The sequence below is a fragment of the Aspergillus sclerotioniger genome (genome assembly GCF_003184525.1).
Source record: "Aspergillus sclerotioniger CBS 115572 chromosome Unknown BO94scaffold_9, whole genome shotgun sequence".
In the NCBI taxonomy this organism is placed as follows: domain Eukaryota; kingdom Fungi; phylum Ascomycota; class Eurotiomycetes; order Eurotiales; family Aspergillaceae; genus Aspergillus; species Aspergillus sclerotioniger.
Window position 1 is genome coordinate 885,429 of NW_020290999.1, and position 20,209 is coordinate 905,637.

A 20,209-nucleotide genomic window follows, 5' to 3' on the forward strand; every position below is an offset into this window, starting at 1 on the left:
CCAGAAAGGGCACCTTAAAAAGCTTCTTTGCGAGTTGGATGGATAGTCGGATCGGATATTTCCATCCCCCCTTCTCATAAGTTCATGTTGGGTAGAATTTCTGTGCAGGTCCCCACAGATCTCGCACACTTTACTCATCCTACTAAAACATCTGTACATACATATCTCTCCCTTCAGAGGCAATTTATCCGTCTAAAAAGTCCTCCATCATCTGTTCTTCCGATACATTGTCAATTAGAATTCCTGTGATAGAGCTTGGCTACCATCCTCAGGTGGGGGTCTACGGCTACCGAGCCAAGTACGTATATATAGTATGCACCCCGAGTGTAATTCAGGACATCAAAATCATAAACATCATGATGGGCGCTAACAGACTTTATAACACCGCAATCGCCGCTCTGGTGGTCTCATTTCTGGCTCGGGATTTCGGCGTATTTTCCTTGGATTTGTTTTTATGATTGTCTCCCATTTGATCTTCGGGAAGTATATACTCGCTAGTGACAAGGGATTAGCGGACCGCGCCTAGAGCTTAGCTAAGATGTTCTAGGCCCGTTGTCCCTAGTAGATAGTCGTTCTGAAGAAAATCTGCTCCAATCTCATGGTCCAGTGGTATTCGTAGAATAGTAGACTAACGCCAGTGGACACTGAATTCCTGCTATCTAGGATAAGCTACGCCATCAGTAGCTGCCAGGACCTTTCCAGTCATCGTAGACTCGGTTGACAAAGTACAGTTTCTCTACTCCGTAGATACGGATGTTTCCTTGCCTATTCCGTTTCGGCGCCGTTCGGGCCGCGCCCGCAGCCAGCAACACTCACGAGAAACCCACGCAGAATTTTCACTCACCTCCCCGCGTCACCTTTTCCCACTCGCCTCAATTCTACGCCGCGGATTTCGGTCATCAAATTATGCCTCGCGAGAAGGTCAAGAGAGGCCGCCGAGCCGCCGATAAGGCCAGCAAGCGCAAGCGCGACGATGCCCCCGAAGACGATGTGCCCAAGCGATTGAAGCCTTCGACCGACGAGACCAACGACATCGTTGAGGGAGCGGACTATATCCCCATGGATGGTGATGTTGGACAGGAGGACCAAGAGGGTGCACCGGTCGGCGACATGCCCTTCTACGGTCTTCTCGACCCCGAGGAGCAGGAATATTTCTCCCGTGCGAACGAGGTGTTGGAAACGAATCAGTTCGGCGATGCGGAGGAGCGGAGGGTCTTCGTCGATAGTGTCTATAAGGAAGCTGAGGGGAAGGAATTGAAGATCGCGTGCAGTCAGTCGTGTTCCCGCCTGATGGAGAAGTTGATCTCCATGTCCGACATGCGCCAGATTCGGAGACTGTTCAGCAAGTTCATCGGCCATTTTCTGCACTTGGTTCAGCATCGGTTTGCGAGTCATTGTTGTGAGACTTTGTTTATTCATGCGGCGCCTGGAGTCACGCAGAAGGTGTCGAAGTCGAAGAGGAATCATGAGGAGGATGAGGAGGGCGATGAGCCGGAGCCTGACTTGTCGCTGGCGGAGATGTTCATGAAGGTCATTGAGGAACTGGAAGGAAATTGGGGATACTTGTTGACGGAGCGGTTTGCGTCGCATACCATTCGGGTTCTTCTGCTCGTTTTGGCGGGAGAGCCGGTCGATTTGTCCTTGAGTGATTCGATCGTCGCGAGTCGAAAGAAGGAGAGACATGGTGTACTCAGCACCGATGCGCAAGAGGAGAATCCGGTCGCGCAGAAGCGGAGCGTACCGGAGTCGTTCGAGGGTACATTGAAGAAGGTCATGCAGGATATGGTGTCTGTCCTTGATGATACGTATCTCCGGGCACTTGCTACACACCCGGTCGGAAACCCGGTTCTTCAAGTGCTGGTGTACTTGGAGCTCTCGCATTTCGGCAAGTCGAGTGCTAAGGATGCTAAGTCGATTATCAGGAGACTGATCCCAGACGATGAGTTTGCAGAGGGCACAGAAAGCACCGTCTTCGTTCGCGGACTACTCTACGATCCGGTGGGGTCTCGTCTGCTCGAGACGATTGTGCGCTGCATGCCAGGAAAGCTGTTCAAGGGACTTTACAAGAACTTCATGCGCGATCAACTACGCTCGCTTGCGCGCAACATCACCGCCGGATACGTCGTTCTCCGGGTGCTTGAGAGACTCGGAAAAGACGACCTCCAGAACGCGGTGGAACTTCTTGTCCCTCAAATCCCCAACCTTGTTGAGCGGTCCCGAGTGATTGTTCCCAAGACGCTGATTGAGCGATGCATCGTGCGTGGCGTCGACACTGCCCCTATTGCCCGCGTCCTCGAAACGGCCTACGACAGCGACCCGGCCAAGCGACTGAACCAGATGCTCGGGCTTGATGGTGCGCAAGAGGACGCAGAAGGGCAAGAACACAAGCCTAGTGAACTCGGACCCGACGCCAACCAAAAAGGCGCCAAACTACACAACTCTCTCTTCCTTCAGACCATGCTGACTGCTCCGGGTCCATTAAGCGGCTTGGTCTATTCCAGTCTGCTGGCACAGTCGCCCGAATCGCTCGTCACGCTCGCCAAAGATTCGACCACATCGCACGTCATTCAAAAAGCCATCGCCCTCCCCACTTCCACCTCTCAGTTCCGCCGTCAATTCGCAGTTCGATTCACAGGCCACCTCGAAGAGCTTGCGTTAGACAGCAGTGGATCCCGCGTAGTCGACGCCCTCTGGCCCGCCACCAAGGACCTCTTTTTCGTCAAAGAGCGCATGGCCCAAGAACTCACACAGCACGAAATGGCCCTGCGAGATTCCTTCGTCGGTCGCGCCGTCTGGCGAAACTGGGCGCTGGATCTTTACAAGCGCCGTCGGGGCGAGTGGGCCGCCAAAGCCAAGGGACTCGACACCGGGGAAAAGCCCAAGTCACGTCTCGAACTGGCCCGGGAGAAATTCGCTGCCAAGGCGGCGGAGAGCGCGAAGAATGCGGATAATGCCTGACGACGATTAGCGTTGCGTGAATTTTCATTTCGCTGGACACAAAAGAGCATGTATACTACTGTACAGGATTCCTGCGGAAAAATCGAGCGATTTCCCCTTTTGCGTTAGGCCCGGCGTGGCGCTGCTTTGGTTCATGGAATTGAGAGCAATCGCTCTGGAAGCATCTCTAGGACAAGTGGACAGTAGCCCCGAGCGCTCCCTGATCTGGTACATGCTGACCTTATAATCTTAATGAATTCCACCGCCGCGCACTCGGTTGAATGGTCCGAATCGTTGATCTCACTCGCCTTCCTGCGGCTCCTGCTTGAGCTCGAAGAGCGAGCGAGTGAGTCTGCCGACCCGTCGAGCAACAACCATAGCAGCACCACCAAGTCCTCACGGCTGGTCTGATGGAATGTGATTATGTCTGGTGGCTGGGCTCAGAGCTGTCAGGGCAGTGAGTATCGGATGCGCAGGCTCCAGGGCCACATGTTAAGCCTGATCTTTTTGACTACCTTTCCTTTAGTTCCGACGTTGGTCAGATCCCGTGGGCTGCGTTTCTCCGTTAGTAGTATGCCTACCTTGATTGCGCGCTGCGTCCCCGAGATCCTGCGTTGAAGGTCGACCATGTTGCGTACGATGTAACAATGCAGTGAGAACGTTGAAGTTGCTTTCGAGACCCAGCCGTTTGGCAAGCGTAAGCGCCATGTCAATTCTGACCAGGTGGTCCCCGGGCGTAGACCGTAAGTGTAGAAGGTTTCTCGGATAGACGGAGGTGTCCTACAGTAGAAGAGTCTCAAAGGGAGACACATCAATAGCGCGAATTCTACACTTGCTGGACCGGCAATGGATACACGTGACCGAGAGACACGTGATAGAGCGATGCGACGGCTGGAGCCTCGCACGGGTTGTTGTAGGTACATGATACATCCAAGGGGTACTTCTCTGATTTTTCCCCTCTCCTATCATGGAACGTACCGTCGCGTGAGTCTGTCCGTGCCCACGATGTTGCGCTCGCCGGTGTCGCCCGAGCGAGGGTCGTCTCGCTCTCCACTTCCTCCTCCTCCTCCTCCTCCACTACTGCCACAGCCCCCTCGCCGCTCCTTCGACGACGCCTATGCCCGCCCCGCCTCCTCCGGCAGCGATGCCTCCTCGATCACCTCCAATGTGACCACCATCTCACCCCGCCAGTCGGCCTTCAACCCCAGTGCGGTGTCGCTGACCTCCTCTCCTCGACCGCCACGCACCTCCTCCGTCACCGCCAACACCACCGCCGTTCCCCCAATCACCTCCTCTTCCTCCTCCACCGTCCGATCTCCCGTCTCCTTCATGCCTCATAATGAGATTCTGAGCAGAAAACCGTCGGGTCGCGGTGGTCCCTCGGAAATGCAGAGACGTTCTCGCCACCACTCGCAGGGCTTCTTCGAGCCGTCCCTCCCCACGGCGTCCTCCGAGGCCACCATCTCCGCCTCCAGAATCGCGGCCCAGGCGGCTATGCTCCAACAACAACAGACGGCTACACAGAATCCCCCCAAGCGCCCTCCTACCGTGCGGGGTGTTTCCGAGGACGGCTCCCGGTCCAGGCGAGGCGGGAGCGCTTCCCCTCCTCCCCCGCCACCTCCAGCACCCTTGTTTGCGCCCCCAACCTCCGGCAGTGCATCTGGGACGTCATATCAGAGTGGGTCTACGACGGGAGGACATACTCATGCCGCGACGACGGCAGCAAATGTGGTGTTTCCCCGCAATCCGGCGCTGCAGCCGCCCGGGCTGGAAATCCCCGCGGAGCGAGAGCATAGGCACAAGGGCGAGAAATCGAAGATGAAGTTGTTCTCGAAGCCGAAGCATATTGGGATCAGTCGCGATAAGGACGGCGTCGGCAAGGATCGGGGCTTACCATCACCGAGCAAGATGGGGTTCCCGGGCGGGGGTTTGTCGCGGATCGTCAGTGCGTCCACCACAAGCTTGGCTGATACGTTTCCATCAAATAATACGTCTATGTACAATCTGTCAAATGCGTCCGCAAGTACAGTGGTCCCAGCAGATAAGTCGGTGGGGGTCGAGAAGGAGAAGGAGAAGGATAAGGATAAGCACAAGCACCACTTTTTATCGCGTCAGAAGTTGAAGCTGAAGGACCTGAAGGATCGGGACGATCATTACAACTTGCCCCTTTCATCAGCGTCGAGTAACTCCAAGCCGTCGGATCCGAATGCTCCTCAGTCGCTTTACTCGTTTACACCTGCTTCGCCGGGTGCGGTGACGACTACGTTTGGGAAAAGTGTGAGCGGTCTGGACCTGCTACACGGTTTACGGGAGAAAAAGAAGGAAGAGAAGGCGCAAGAATCGGAGCAATTGGAATGGGTGGCGAGCTCATCCGGGCCTGGTGGTACATCAGGGGGGTTTCCAGGGCCGTCGTCGCTGGGGAGCTCCACGGGGGTTCTGGCAGAGGCTGCTCTCCGGGAGACGCTCCAGGGGTTTGGATTGAATAATATGACACCGGAGGACGCATGGGACTTTCTCAAGGCCAAGTTAATGGTCATATTCGACGGGGAGGATGTTCGCATTGCCATCGAGGATCTCAACAAACTGGTTCTAATCCACATCCAGCGCTGTGTGCAGAAACGTACTCCAACCTCGGTCGTGGATGACTTGCGGGAGTTGTTAGAAACGGGATGTGCATCTCTGAACCATACATTGAACGGTATTCCAGATGAGAAGCTGGTCCCTCATCTGGTACAGGTATGGATGCTGTTGTTCGGCACAATCCTCCCATTCATTCAGGCGGTCTTCTTGCCACTGGATCTTGAGTTCAAGGGCTGCGGATCCGTGATGAACCGACGAGAGGCGAGCGAGTTCTGGACATCGGCGTTCAACGGCGAGTACCCGGGCTGCGAGCTGGAGGTGCGCAACCTGGTGCTGATTGCATTTCGCGACATGGTGATCCTGTACCGGTACGACGTCCTTAAGGCGACATTCTCGCGGCTGAGTTTGGACAGCATCAAGCTGGGCCCGGCAGCGCTGAGCGTGACGACCAAGAGCAGTACCAACAGCAATGGCGGACGGCCGGCAACAGCGGCGTCGCTGGACGGTGGGTTCGGCAGCTACAGCTCGCAGTCATCGACACTGCTCAACGCGGCGGCGAACAGCTACTCGTCGGACTCGCTCAGCTGCAACCGCAGCCGGGCGGCATCGAACACGTCCAACCCGGACCAGCTCATCTTCCAGTCATTCTCGTCGCCGACGCAGTGGCCGAGCATCATCCACCGGGCCTCGCACATGGACACGTCCCACCTGATCACGGAGACGGTAGGACGGATGCTGCAGTGCCTCAGCGTCCTGGCGAGCGTGCAGACGGGTGACCGGGCACAGGAGCAGATTGAACTTCTAAGCAAGGAGCTGAAGCACAACTGGCTGGGACGGGGACGTACCGGCCGGGACCGCCGCGGGTTCGTAGGAACCAAGATCCGGCCGGCGATAGTGGCGCGAACGGACAGTGACGAGTACATGAAGGATGGCATGCATGGGGAAGACTATGGGCGTCGGGAATTGAGTGTTTTATGATTGGTACTTGTTAGTAGATCTCTTGGTAGTGCTCTTCTCCGCCACTGCCACCTCTGCCTCAAGCTCTGGTCTCGAATCGCCGATTCTACGTCGGCCAGACTTGCGGGGGCCCGTGCGCCTCTGGGGGTGGCGCAGGTATGTCTTATTGTGGCTGATGGGATTGGTGTGGCTTGTGTGGTTGATTTAGAGGCGTTTGGCAGTCGGATTTTGATACGGGCTCGGGGAGGCGCTTGGCTTGGGGGTTCGTTTCAGTGCTTTCGTCGAGGTCCTTGCTGTATCGTTGTTGGTCTTGTGAATACCCTGGCGCGTTTGACCGTGAGTCCCGAGCAGTACAGACAGGGCGCATTGGTGACTGTATTTAAGGCGTCAGTGCAACGGGGATAGGAGCAACAATTGTCAAGATGGCATTTCATCTCATGCTCTGGTATTTATAATTTACTGTGTAGCCACTATTTCGTACAATGTAGTAGTAGCGAAGTATAATTGTAGCCAGTGATATCACGGGAGTGAACCCGCAGAATTTTCCACCCCGGATTTTCCAGCCCGCAACTCTCTCGACCTCACAATCTAGACCATGTTGCAGCTGGCCTGGAGAGCACGGCCGCTACGGCCTTGGAATCTCCTTCGCTCCGCTCGTTCCGTCTCATCGGTCGCGCCCCCGCTCATTCGCATCCAGAATGGCACCTTCTACGAGAACTATCCCACCTCCGACGATGCCGTCCAAGGCCATAATCCTCCCCTTTTCCCCGACTTCAACTTCACCCTGCCCTCCCGGTCGACCCCCACGAAGGACGGGCGTCTCACCCCGCAGACCTGGGCCGTGGTCGGTTCCGCTGGACGGACGCAAATGCTCGATGTGCTCCGCGGCCAATACATCTGCACGCCACCCACCGCGCGCAGCTACCCCTATCTACTCACCGACGAGGTCGCCCAAAAAGATCCCCGGCTGCGCTTTGCTGGCAACGCGATTCAATACATTGGGTTCAGCGGGGAGGGTTCCGGGGCCATTGGAGGCACGCGCGGAGCCTACCTGAGCGCGCGATACGAGAGTCTCCGGGAGGAAACAGACTGGTCGGTCCGTCAGTATCTCAAGGGTCAGACCTCGCTGAACCCGCTCGAGTCGGAGCAAGACGGAAAGGTCCACGATGAGCAGTTGCTGACGCAGATCATCTCCGAGCTCCGGCTGGAGGAGTTGCTCGACATGCCGGTGGCCAACCTGAGCAATGGCCAGACCCGACGGACCCGGATCGCAAAGGCCCTCCTCAGCAAGCCCGAGTTGCTCCTCCTCGACGATCCCTTCATGGGTCTTGATCCAGCCACCGTCCGAAGCATCTCCAGCCTTCTGCAGCGCCTGGCCGCCAAGTCCGACCCCCGACTCGTCCTCGCCCTACGGCCACAAGACCCCCTTCCGGATTGGATCACGCACATCATGGTCTTGGGGAACTCCAACCGGGTTCTGCTACAAGCTCCCCGCGCGGAAGCGGAGAAGGTGTTTAGTGTCTGGAAGAAATTCGGCGATTACGAGAAGCCTTCCGCCAAGGAGGACCCGTGGGTCCATCAGACGTACGAGCAGGCCAAGGAGTTTATCGACGCCGGCCATCTCGATCGCCAACTCATCTGGGACATGCGATTGGCGCCTCTGCATGGTAGAGGGCGAGTCACGGTGGTACCCCCGTCGTATGCCCCCAAGGGTGGTGAGCCGCTCATCGAGATGGACGGCGTGCGAGTGCAATACGGCGAGAAATGCGTGCTGGGAGGCTGGACGCAGTCGGTCAAGGGCGAAGGCAAGGACGGACTGCACTGGAAGGTACGGCGTGGGCAGCGATGGGCAGTGCTGGGGGCCAATGGGTCAGGCAAGACGACGCTGCTGTCGCTCATCACGTCGGACCACCCGCAGACTTACGCCCTCCCCATCCGACTCTTTGGCCGCTCGCGTCTCCCCGAACCCGGCCGGCCGGGCCTGTCCATCTTCGAGCTGCAATCACGTCTTGGCCACTCCTCCCCGGAAATCCACGCCTTCTTCCCCCGCCAGCTCACCATCCGTCAGGCCATTGAGTCTGCCTTCGCCGAAACCTTCCTCGCCAAACCTGTTTTGAACCACGAGCGCGACCTCGACGTCAGCGCCATCCTGCGCTTCTTCCGCGCCGAACTCGACCCCGATGCTGCGTCTTCCCTTACCCAGAAACCCGTCAAGGTCACCACCCCACGCGATATTTTCCCCACCCTCGTCAAATCCGACACCGATTTCTACAATCCCGATCACGGTGTCGAATATGCCGACACCATCTGCTTCGGCGAGCTCAACACCGCCCAGCAGCGCCTCATCCTTTTCCTGCGCGCCCTCGTCCACCGGCCCGACATCGTCATTCTTGATGAAGCCTTTTCGGGGATGCCGGCCTCGGTGCGCGACAAGTGTCTTAATTTCATCGAACATGGCGAATTCGTCCTCAAGCGCGTCGTCAAAGTCCTCCCCGCTCCTCCGGACGCCCGCTTTCGCGGTCTGACCGATGATCAAGCCCTCGTAATGATCTCCCACGTCCGCGAGGAGATTCCCCGCTGTGTGCGCTATTTCATGCGCCTGCCGTCGGATGCCGGCGAACAGCTGGACTTCCGGATCGGTGCCCTCCAACCCCAAAATACCCTGAGTGATCCGAATGTCTGGGACTCGGCCTGGGCACCGGACTTTGGGCCCCAGGCGGTGCCGGCCACGGCTGACCAGGTGCCCGAGGGGGAGCTCGTGAAGGAGGATTTTGAGACATATGAGTGGTATTCTATCTGATAGAGATATATACACATGTACATTATACCTATATGTATATTGGCTGCACTCCGTGGCTTTTACCCAATCATGTGAGCCAACGCACCCTCCCCCAAACGCTGCGTCCGAGCAGCGCACGCGTGGGAGACCAGGCGTACCGGCTGCCTCAGGTGTAACATCCCTCGGTGCTTGGCGGATTTGTTTGTTTGTTTGTTTGTTCAGCGGGCGGCGGTCGGGCCGGGCCCGCAGCTAGCAGCAACATGACGCGAAGCCATCCGCAGAATATTCACCCCGGGAGGTCCAGATCGTACATCCCAGGCCCCTTTTTCTGTTGATATACTTGTCCAATCTATCCAATCTCCTATATATATCCCGTACTCATATCTCCCTATTTTTACCATGCCGAAAAGAAAGGCCGCTGCTGCCCTGTCCGGCCCGGCTGGGTCTGGCGATGAGGGCATGCAGGCCAATGATTCGGGAAGAGAGCGCCCTACGAAGAAGCAACGGGGCAGGCCCCGGTCCAAGTCGGCCGAGTTGAAGCCGCTTGCGCAGTCGGCGCGCGAATCCAGCATCCCGGCTCCGTCAGAGGCGCCGGTGAAGAAGAGCAGCCGAAGGGGCAGACCAAAGGGCAGCCGAAACTCGGTCCAGGCATCCCAAGAAGCCGCGGAGGAGCAGGTCGAGGTCGCAGAATCACAACCAGAAGTGGGCGATCAGGGGGCAGAAAGCGCCCCCGTGTCGAACGATGAGCTAGATGGTGGTTCGCAGAGCGTTACGAAATCCGCAAGGCCCACCAAGTCTACGAAACCTCTACCGACGCGTAGTCGGAAGAACGCCACCGCACTAAGCTCCGTTCAAACCGATGGCGGATTCGAGTACACTCCATCGAGTAGCCGACAACGTAAATCGCTGGACAAGCCCGAAGAGCGACCCGAACCTCCTAAAAGACAACGACGGAAAGCCGAAGCGGAGGAAAATAAGGATGTGCCGGTAGAAGACAGCGCTGCTCCAGACGTTGTAGACGAGACCATGCTCCAGGACGAGCCGATAGAGTCCCGGTCAGTGTCACGATCTCCGACTAAACGCCGGCAATCCGTATACAATTCCCCTACGAAATCCAGGCTTAGCGGGACGGCCGACGAGCCTGAATTGCGCCGTCGAATTGGAGACTTGACGAAGAAATGCGACACACTGGAGAATCGGTATCGGAACCTGAAAGAGATAGGGATTGTCGAAGCGAACGCCAACATGGAAAAGCTCCGAAAACAGTGCGAATCTATGACGAATGCTTCCAATAACCTGATCGCCTCCCTGAAGGCAGAGTTGGAGGCGCAGAAAGCGCTTGGCCAGCAAAGCAGATCGCTGCAAAGACAGCTGAAGGAACGGGATGCGGAGGTGGCCAGACTGAAGACACAAGCTGAGGAGGCTACAGGACAGCTCTCCTCCACGCAGACTGAGGTGAAGGCTCTACAAACCAAGCTGGCAGCGGCCCGGAATACTGCAGCCAGCCTTGAAAGTGCCGCAGCCAGGGTGCCTGGAAGTGCCATCAAGAGTGGAGCGAACCGTGCCAATGCTGCCATAACTGCGGAAGCCGCTCATGCCGCCCAATTTGCGCAGCTGAAGGAAGATCTCTATACCGATCTCACGGGCTTAATCATTCGTGACGTCAAGAAGCGACCGGCTGACAATCTGTACGATTGTATCCAGACAGGAAGCAATGGAACCCTTCACTTCAAGTTGGTTGTACCTCACGTATCGTCCGCCAACTTTGAATCTGCCGAGTTTCAATATATTCCGCTCTTGGACGAGAATCGAGATCGGGAGCTGGTTGACGTGCTCCCCGAATACTTGACTGTGGACATCACCTTTGTTCGCCAGCAAGCATCCAAGTTCTATACCCGAGTGATCGATGCACTGACCAAGCGGCGGAGCACTGCCGCCCTCTGAGTCCTCGGTAGGCCATTATTCATTTCTTGGTCGGTCCTACTTGTACAGTCAGTGCCATGGAGCTATCTGGGTTGGATATTTGGATTACCTGTATTGAGTCTTTTTTTGAGTGATATCCCAAATCGCATAGCAAAGTCACGTTGGAGCCATATCATGACTTGTAATCTACGGAGCACTCGTACCTGGACGCGTCCCTGTCGCGTGGCGCGGCGGGGAGCGCGTCTACTATTTGTTTGGTTGGTTAATTGCCTTTCGGTTTCGGCGCCGGTCGGGCCGTGCGCGCAGCCAGCAGCACCATGAGAATTCTCCCTCATCTCTCATCCCCTGATTCTGTCAGATTATACCTCTCATAGCTTTCACCTTCGGCTTCTTTCTATATGTGTGCGTTTTGCTGCGTAATGTGACCTGGAGAGTTCTCACAATCCCCCTCAACTCCACGCAGCCGATGTCTATCATTCCCGCGGCCTCATCCAATCCCTCACAGGCGATGAGCACGCATCATCCTCTGGACGCATCGTTGTGATCTAGATCGACTATGGCGATGGGTCAGGGAGAGCAGCGAGCCATCCACCCGTTTTTTCGACGAGAACCCCCGGCATCTACAATTCCAATCGGCCAATCCCCTGTCACCAATCACCCAAGCCCGCATTCTGTCCACAAACCACCATCCACCAGCCATGGCCTTGCCTTGACCTTCAGTCCCGAGCCGTCCGCCATGTCGGTCGAAACGCTAGATCATGACCCGAATTCCAACCGCAGGAAGAGACGGAAGACGGATAAGGATAAGCCTCAAGATGCGGCACCTGGCCAGGGATCGGTGGTGAATTATGCCATATCCACAAACTCGCGATCTCAAGCCAAGGAGGCGAGTCCGGTTGAGGAATTGTCTACTAGTGCACTCAGCAATGCCTCCGAAGCCCCCGAACCTGACACCGGGATCGAGCCCGGTGCCCCTCCTGCCCAGGGGTCGAATGCGCCTTTGACTACACCAGAACCGGATACACAAGAAATCGCGCCCCAGGTCGCCACGCAGGACCAAGAGACAAAAAGAAGGTCGCCTCGGCAGAAAGTCATCAAGTTGAATCCTAACGGGAAACTGTTGCCATCGCCGGTTACGAAGAGAGTCGAAGATAAACCCACAAAGAAAAAAGCCGAACGCAGCAAGGGGAAGCCTACCAGCTCGGAAGGCAGCTTGGTGATCATCAAATATGGAAATGAAGGTGATAATGGGGATGCTATTGGAAAGCTGATTGATGATATACTCAGTGGTCGGAAGAAGCATGGCACCTGCAACAAGACCTCTCTGCCTGTCGCCCCAGCCTCCTCTACAGTCGTCCAACAGCCAATGAAGCCTACCCATCCATTCTTTTCGAAAATGGCCACACGCAAGCCAAATACAACTGTCGCGCAATCCCAGGAGCCTAACCCTCGTTCGCAGACCTCCGCAGGAACGGAGTCGACAACTCACTCTCCCCCAGGCCACGGGACAGGATCAACAGGCATGTCGACACAGTCTTCCACACCCTTCACGTCATTTAAATACCGTCGTACCAAGTTTCCCGAACCCATTCAGCCGATCTGGCCTCCGCGCGATCTCGTTCATGTTCGAGGTATCCGCGAAGACCCCGACACACAGGATAATAAAACTTGCTACTCCGTGGAGTGGGATCGGAAAAAGGCAAAGATGGCGGCAGTCAGCATTGGTGACGACGAAAGCGTACTTTCACAGCTGGTAAGGAAGTGCTCGTCTGAGTCTCCCTCTAGTCTACGGATCCCTTCAAGACATGCCGCCAGCGGAAAGGTCATACAAACAGCTGTGACTAGACAGCTGTGGGCAACATCAGACGACAAGAAATCACTCGCAGGATCCTGTCACCCAGCCGTAACGAAGCTTCATTCGTTGCTTCCCTGCTCCATGACTGCTTTCGATCGCGGAGAGTTCGACACGATGCATTGGGCCCAGAAATACGCTCCTCAATCGGCCGAGCAAGTGCTACAAACGACTAGAGAAGCATACATGCTACGGGACTGGCTGAAATATTTGATGGTCTCGACAGTTGACACGGGCAAATCTTCCAAGAAGGATGAGAAAGTGAAGAAGAATCTGGAAGAAAGGAAACGGAAGAAACGGAAGAATGAAAATTTAGACGGCTTCATTGTTTCAAGTGAGGATGAAGCGTATGAATTGGACCCCATCGACGGTTCTGATGATGAACTAGCGGGTGATGTGACCACCAAGAGAACGTTGATTCGATCCGGTGATTTCGCTCTCGGTTCGAAGTCGGGGGGTGAAAAAAGCCGCGTATCCAACGTCATCCTTCTCAGTGGTCCTTCGGGATGTGGGAAAACGGCGTCGGTTTATGCTGTGGCAAAGGAGCTCGATTTCGAAGTGTTCGAGATCAATCCTGGAAACCGCCGTAGCGCCAAGGATATTGTGGAGCGCGTGGGTGACATGACTCGAAATCATCTAGTGCATAACCCGAACCCTGGCGAGGTGCCAGCCACCTCTTCAGAGAATGAGGAACCAGTGAATCTCAAGCAGAACAAGTTGGCCGGCTTTTTCAAATCGCACACTGCCAAAGAGTCAACACGCAACACTAACACCGATACCAAGGGCGCCTCTCAAGAGACCGATTCAAAGCGGCCTCGATATCAAAAACAGTCGCTGATACTGTTAGAGGAAGCCGACGTTCTCTTCGAAACGGATAAGCAGTTCTGGTCTGGAGTCCTGACACTTATCAATCAGTCGAAACGGCCGATTATCATTACCTGTAACGATGAGAATCTCATTCCGGCTCAGGACATATCGTTCCATGCCATCCTTCGTTATCGAGCACCCCCGGTCGATCTCGCCATCGATTATATCCTCCTCCTGGCTGCAAATGAGGGTCACATGCTCAAACGCAACGCTGTTGGGGACCTCTATGCGTGCACGGGCAAAGACCTTCGGCGGACCATTATGGAACTTGGCTTTTGGTGCCAGATGGCAGTTGGTAGCGAAAAGTCAGGTCTTGACTGGATAATCGATCGATGGCCACAGGGGTCAGACGTCGACAAGAATGGCGATCAGCTTAGAGTGCTCAGTCTGAACACGTACGAACCGTACATGGGCTGGTTTGGTCGCGATATGTTGATGTGTGACGAAATCGACGCTGCCATAGAATCTCAGCAGGAGTCCTTTGATTGGTGGCAGCTCAGCATGCAAGAATCGGCGAGTCGGGCCCACGCCAGGCCGAAACCGGACCAAGCTATATCGAACCTAGGGCGACTGGACCAGCTACGACAGGCGTCCGAGTGGATGGATATGAGGGGTGCCCTTGATCTTCTGTGTTCCCCTTGCTCCGTCAACCCAACCTTGGACATTACGGATACTTCCGTCCCTCCGATGCCCGAGAAGCAGCGAATCAATCATACCGAGGGCTATACGTTGCTGGACACCGTTATCATGCCTAACTATTCGCATACTCCCGCTGCGATTGCCTGTACATTCGAAGTGCTACTCGAGAGAACCTTCGGACCGGGCGGTGGACCAGATACCGAGACTACGCGAGCCGCACAAGTGCTGGACAGTCTCGACCAATCCAAAGCCACGGACACAACCGAGGCAGATCTACTCTCGGCTTTCGCGCCCATTATGCGGGCCGACCATGTGTTCCCCGCACCTACAGGACGCTTGGCTCCTTCATTTGAAAACGGCCTGGGACCCATTGCCGAAGATCTCGGCCCGTACATTCGAGGAATCATGGCCTACGACGTCCGTCTCGCGCAATATCGGCACCAGCTGACTGGAGTGGTCTCCGACGAGCAGGGTGGTACGAAGCGAGCGCGACAGACTCGAGCGAGTCGAGCAGCACTAGAAGGGGGTAGCAAAGCCCATACCCGGAAAGAAAGATGGTTCCCGACGCACGCAAATCCATCACTGATCCTGGCCACTGGCAAGCCCGAATGGCAGGAGATCTTGCTGCAGCAGGGGTATTTTGCCGTGCCATTCAGTGGGGAGAGTATATAGATAGACCAGTTATAAGCCTAATAAAACCTGTGCGCATTTGCATGTCATGACCGTATACCTTACTACGCCTCGGGACACTTTGAAGGCTTGTACAACTTTAAGTGTCTACAAGTGTCTTCCCTGAGAACGGATTATTGGTTGTTCCGATATGGATTGGCGGGTGGCCCCACCGGCAACACCCGGAGAGATAACCGGCGAAGCGCGCTAGCGCTGCGTAACACTAACACTAGATTAGATCGATCCCGCCAAGGGAAGTCACAAGAACCTCTTCAGAACACGTATTCAGATAAATCAAGTACTACGCTTTTAGATATTCTTTACAAGCTAGATGCTCTTAATTGTGCATCATACGGTGCTTACTACGTTGCTTCACACTGTCGGCGTGACCCTCCGCTGCTTGATGGTCGCAATCCCCTACCTATCAACATCTTGATCACCAGAATATCTCTACGCAATCCCCCTGTTACCCACTCCTCAGCTTGCTTCTTTGCTAATTAATCACACGAGCTTATGGACAAGACTAATACTTTCTGGCGTTCTTTATTACCGCTCAAGATCCATACGCTATGGGGTTGCCCGATATGCAATATATGTGTTTACCTACAAAGCGTACCTTCATACAGATATCACAACAAGAGCTACCAAAAGAAGTACTGTCCCTTGAAAGACACCCCAGAACCAACTAAGCAGACCAATAGTTACCAGCGCGGCCTTGATTACACGCTTCGGTTCATCAGCACTGCCGCGCATTTAGCCTTTCACTAATGCCACTTGGCGTATCACAAACGATCTCGCTTACCACACCGTCGGGTCGGACTATCTATTCCTCCGGACCGACCCCGCTTTATGCTACTCGCTTCGCTTCAAAATCTGCGGCCCATAGATAGACGTTGGAATCCAATTTAGTGGGTCATCTATGGTACCTAAGGTAGCCGCCACCTATTTTAAGTGGAAAAACAGTGAATATAGTTTTAATAAATTACCCGAACGTCAACAAAATCGCCCTGCTGGCGCAATGGTAGCGCGCAAGACTTCTATTTTCCGCGACTTTGTGTTGTGAGAAGAAGAAATCTCATCGTGAGAATTCAGAGATCTTGAGGCTGTGGGTTCGACCCCCACGTAGGGCTTGACGTTTGTAGAGCAATGGTTCATAGGAACCTATGCCTCTACTTGATTTTTTTGTTCTTAAACGGCCTGATAAAACACCTCGTTTGGCCTTCTGGACTACTTTGAAAAGTATGGAGAATACATGATTTGGCCTCGGAAAGAGGCTGTCAGTGATATTATGTGTGATTGTTGAACCTGGGGTAGGTACTCCGAGGCATGATTCCGGGCTTCGGGCAGACATTATTATTTTTGGGTATGCGTACATGAGCACCCACTGTCTTGGGCAGTATCTAGGAGTTTGCGGTATCAGATCACTCCGTAATCTGATAAGATTGTTGATTGGATTCTTCATTCACTGCTAACATGACCTCCGGGTGAATTAGATACTCGCCACTTGAGCTTCATAAGAGAGAAAAATGTTCAGAAGACCGTACTAACCCTCCCGGCACCAGATCCCTACATAGTATCTTCAGATTACAGATTTGAAGCACAGATAGCATTTTTGGGGTCCTCTAGAAACACTTAACAGAGCCTGTTATAAAAAGACGGCACAGCCACGCCGGCCGGGGTATAACCATACCGGCGTCCGCTACAACTACTACATTTTCTGCTTACTCTGCCTGTGTAATAAGGTGGCCTATTATACGGAAATATGATTCGTTATGAGTTACTATAAAAAGCTATATACAAAGCTGTGCAGAGTTATATCTAGAACCGTGGACTATCTACAGAGTTATGTATTCCCCGTAAAACTGTATACCGTCTACAAATCTACCTAGAGCCTCAGACACGGCCTCACACTGGGCCTTGTGCATAGGATTAACGTCTTAAGCAGCCAGTTATAAAAATAGACAATTCTCGACGTGGTACATAAGGTGAGCAGAAAGTATGGCGGATGCCCGTATAGCCACTTAACAGAGCCCTTTACATGCTTGATAAATCTTCTGGGAAGCATTCGACTAGATGTTCTAATTCCTAAGAAGAAAAAAGAATGCATCAACGATGCTTACTCGGACGCTTCGCAACACCTTAAACTGGGATGATTATTGGCTTTACGAGTCTCCTCAGCTCGGCAAGCCGGGAATTCTCATAGTGACAACGATATATCTTTGGATTGTATAACTTAGTAGAATTGTGGATTGTATAGATCTATTACCGCAGCATTATTTTGTATATACCGTCCTGACTGATAGGTTTCAAATCAAGGGTTCGAATGATCTCGCTATAGACAAAGAGCCCCTGATGCCTTATATACCAGGCATCTAACAAGAACCCGTATCGGACTTCCCGGAACCCCGGCCCACCGATACAGGAAGTCGTGAGGTCATCGGTATTTGTTCCAGGGGGGCCTTTCTGTAAAATAAGCTGAAGCTTCTAATTAGATGAAAAGAAAGATCTCCAAGCCAGGGGAATAACAGGTAGTAGGATAGTGTTCCTACCAATCCTAGCTACTGAAATCGTGGATATACAATATCGGCCATCTGGAAATCTTAGACCCTTCCTTAATTAACAGGATTTCCACCCTGCCAAGTAGATCCTATCCCAGCATTGATGAAAATGTCTTTATACAATCCCTATATGTTTTTGATTTCCTCCCAGGGTAATTACCGATCAATTAAGCTGAGAGATTCATAGAGCCTTAGATGGCCTAATCCTGGAACAAATGAGGGGTATAAAGCACCCCCGGCGCATGGCAGGTCTTGTCTAACATATTAATAGGCGGAGAAGGCAGAACGTGTGGTTGCAGCTGTTGATAATTAAAATTATTACTAGATACTATGGTTTCTTCCGTCCGTAAAGAACGTTAGCTTTAGTCTTTTAATCTGATGGTTATATTATATTCTCTTAGATACATGAAGAAGTGGAAGATGCTCCCTAAGGAAAATCGGTCAGACCGCGCGTCCGCCTTTGGCAGGCGCGTCCCGTACTAATCTGGAGGGATAACTAGTGTTACGTGACCACGGAACAATATTATGATGTTCCTGGTAAGCAGGATAAGCAGGATCATGTAAGCAATAAACGGTTATGCGTCACGTGATGGACAGTCATGTTGTTCTTTAATATTAATAGGCAACGTAGGAGTCAACCAATATCACGTTGTTTCCTCTGCCTCGCGTCCCCAACAATACATATCTACACTCCACTACTCCACATGTTACCTGTATTCAGGGGTATTATTCAACAGTCGCTTGGTCGATGTTGCGGTAGCGCCTCCCTAACTCAGATGCTCTCCTTCTCGAAAGCAGTTCCTACCGTGTTGACAAACAAGATTAGCCAATTTGTATATACTCTCGCCTTACTTCATCCGTTGTTGCTAGTAGTAACATTGCAGCAGCATGCTTCTAACATTCTTCCCGGCTGGTTCTTTCAGTAGCTCATAATCTCGCGCCTGACTCGCACCCCTCAAGCAAGATGATCATAGTCTCAAAGCACTCGATCAAAACCAATGACAAGACTAGCACAGATATGATATTTTCCGGGCCTCCTGATCGTCAGCGCGGCGTAAGTTGATGGATCTGCGCTAGGAGGTGATAAAATTGGACATCTTTATATCTTTCAATTGAAGAGTGTCAAGCATTGCATATGACTGGTCCTGTTCAAAATTGTACTACCGAATAGGTGAAATCAAGCCATGTCCCCTGGACATGATGCCGACAAGTATGGTAGGCCACTGACTGGGAACTCGAAATCCGAGCTGGACACGATGGCTATTGTAGAGGTTAAGAAACGCATCCGTGATAGGGCAAGCCAGCAGATCCTCATGCAAGAAGCCTGCGAAGTTTGTGGGTGGCTCATGAAAACATCCGCTGATATGACTATCTTTAATGGCCAGTAAGTTATCTCTGACAAGCTCTTTTCAGGTAATAAACTAACAAACCCTTCTGCAGTTTTTTATTGGTATCGCAAAACCGGCATGAGATCTACATTACCTTCGCCCAATATAAAAGATCCCTTGAGGATTACCTGAACAGAGGAATACAGACTGACGAATTCCTGGTGATGGAAACCTATGGACCATGGTTTGCTGAGGACGCTGAAAGTCTTAGGCACTTCGCCCAAGTTATCGTGACAGCAGTACTGATCGCCAAGGCAGCGCGTCTCAGTAGACAATCGATGCCGCCACCCCCTGGTGCAAGGTAGCATCGAGTTTGCATATTTTCTGTCATGGACAGTATTTTGGCTGTTCTAGTGATTGCTACATAATGCCCAACGGCATTAAAGCGCGTATCCACACGCAAGTGGCTTTCATAGCAACATTGGCAGCTTGGTAGGACAGCACGAGGAAGTTGATTTGATCTTTATGCGCTTCCTATCATCTTTCATAATTACTAGCGAAAGGCGGTTGCGGTGGGAGATGAGTATGTGGTGTAGAAGAATCCGACTTGTACACATGTTTAGCTATAACTGTCAGAATCTGCTACAAGTGGGCTTTGGGGGTGAATCCTACTACCAGTTCGGCACATGAGGCCACAACCCAGCCATCTAGCATAAGACATAATTCTGAGATTGGCGACTCGGAAGGCCCGGCAGAATGTCGATATCGGAGATTCGGTTTGATACAGCATGGCAAGAGTGGACCGACTGCTCGATATTTGGACCCACCGGCTTGTTCCTTGAATTGGACCCGTCGGTAGCGGGATACTCCCATGGGGCATCCTTCAAACCAGTGACGGTTCCTGCCTTGCCTACGACGCTAGTTCATCTGGTATATGGAATATCCCGATGAATAGCTGATATTGATCATCTTCACTTCGCAAACTGCTGGTCTCACCCTGATCATTCATTCACATTGAAAGATTACACAATGACTTATTTAAAAGCAATTGCTTCAACTACCCCTCTTTGGTGTTACCTGTCGTTTCTCACATCTTCGAAAACTACAGTTAATACAAAAA

At 53.3% G+C, this 20,209-nt stretch overlaps 6 protein-coding genes and 1 non-coding gene across 7 annotated transcripts; all 7 read left to right on the forward strand.

The window, feature by feature from the left end:
- Window positions 1-906: 906 nt before the first annotated feature.
- Window positions 907-2,958, forward strand: nop9 (RNA-binding RNA processing protein NOP9; the record flags this gene model as incomplete). Its single annotated transcript, XM_025607982.1, has 1 exon — window positions 907-2,958. One exon carries the CDS (start codon window positions 907-909, stop codon window positions 2,956-2,958), a length of 2,052 nt encoding a protein of 683 aa, XP_025469304.1.
- Window positions 2,959-3,877: 919 nt separating this feature from the next.
- Window positions 3,878-6,901, forward strand: BO94DRAFT_533718 (uncharacterized protein). The gene has a single exon (XM_025611383.1). It carries the CDS (start codon window positions 3,943-3,945, stop codon window positions 6,493-6,495), a length of 2,553 nt encoding a protein of 850 aa, XP_025469305.1. The 5' UTR covers window positions 3,878-3,942; the 3' UTR covers window positions 6,496-6,901.
- Window positions 6,902-7,016: 115 nt separating this feature from the next.
- On the forward strand, window positions 7,017-9,463 carry BO94DRAFT_397461 (putative ABC transporter). The gene has a single exon (XM_025607373.1). It carries the CDS (start codon window positions 7,070-7,072, stop codon window positions 9,272-9,274), a length of 2,205 nt encoding a protein of 734 aa, XP_025469306.1. The 5' UTR covers window positions 7,017-7,069; the 3' UTR covers window positions 9,275-9,463.
- A 189-nt stretch (window positions 9,464-9,652) lies between these two features.
- Window positions 9,653-11,197, forward strand: BO94DRAFT_462586 (putative chromosome segregation protein (Pcs1); the record flags this gene model as incomplete). Its single annotated transcript, XM_025607980.1, has 1 exon — window positions 9,653-11,197. The coding sequence occupies one exon, from the start codon at window positions 9,653-9,655 to the stop codon at window positions 11,195-11,197; it is 1,545 nt and encodes a 514-aa protein (XP_025469307.1).
- Window positions 11,198-11,548: 351 nt separating this feature from the next.
- BO94DRAFT_489429 (uncharacterized protein) lies at window positions 11,549-15,238 on the forward strand. Its single transcript, XM_025609088.1, has one exon. The coding sequence runs from the start codon at window positions 11,733-11,735 to the stop codon at window positions 15,204-15,206; it is 3,474 nt and encodes a 1,157-aa protein (XP_025469308.1). The 5' UTR covers window positions 11,549-11,732; the 3' UTR covers window positions 15,207-15,238.
- A 969-nt stretch (window positions 15,239-16,207) lies between these two features.
- Window positions 16,208-16,333, forward strand: BO94DRAFT_t120. The gene has a single exon. It is a non-coding gene; the product is annotated as a tRNA-Arg (tRNA).
- A 2,612-nt stretch (window positions 16,334-18,945) lies between these two features.
- On the forward strand, window positions 18,946-19,454 carry BO94DRAFT_584191 (uncharacterized protein; the record flags this gene model as incomplete). Its single annotated transcript, XM_025615608.1, has 2 exons — window positions 18,946-19,145; window positions 19,202-19,454. 2 exons carry the CDS (start codon window positions 18,946-18,948, stop codon window positions 19,452-19,454), a joined length of 453 nt encoding a protein of 150 aa, XP_025469309.1.
- Between the last annotated feature and the right edge of the window lie 755 nt (window positions 19,455-20,209).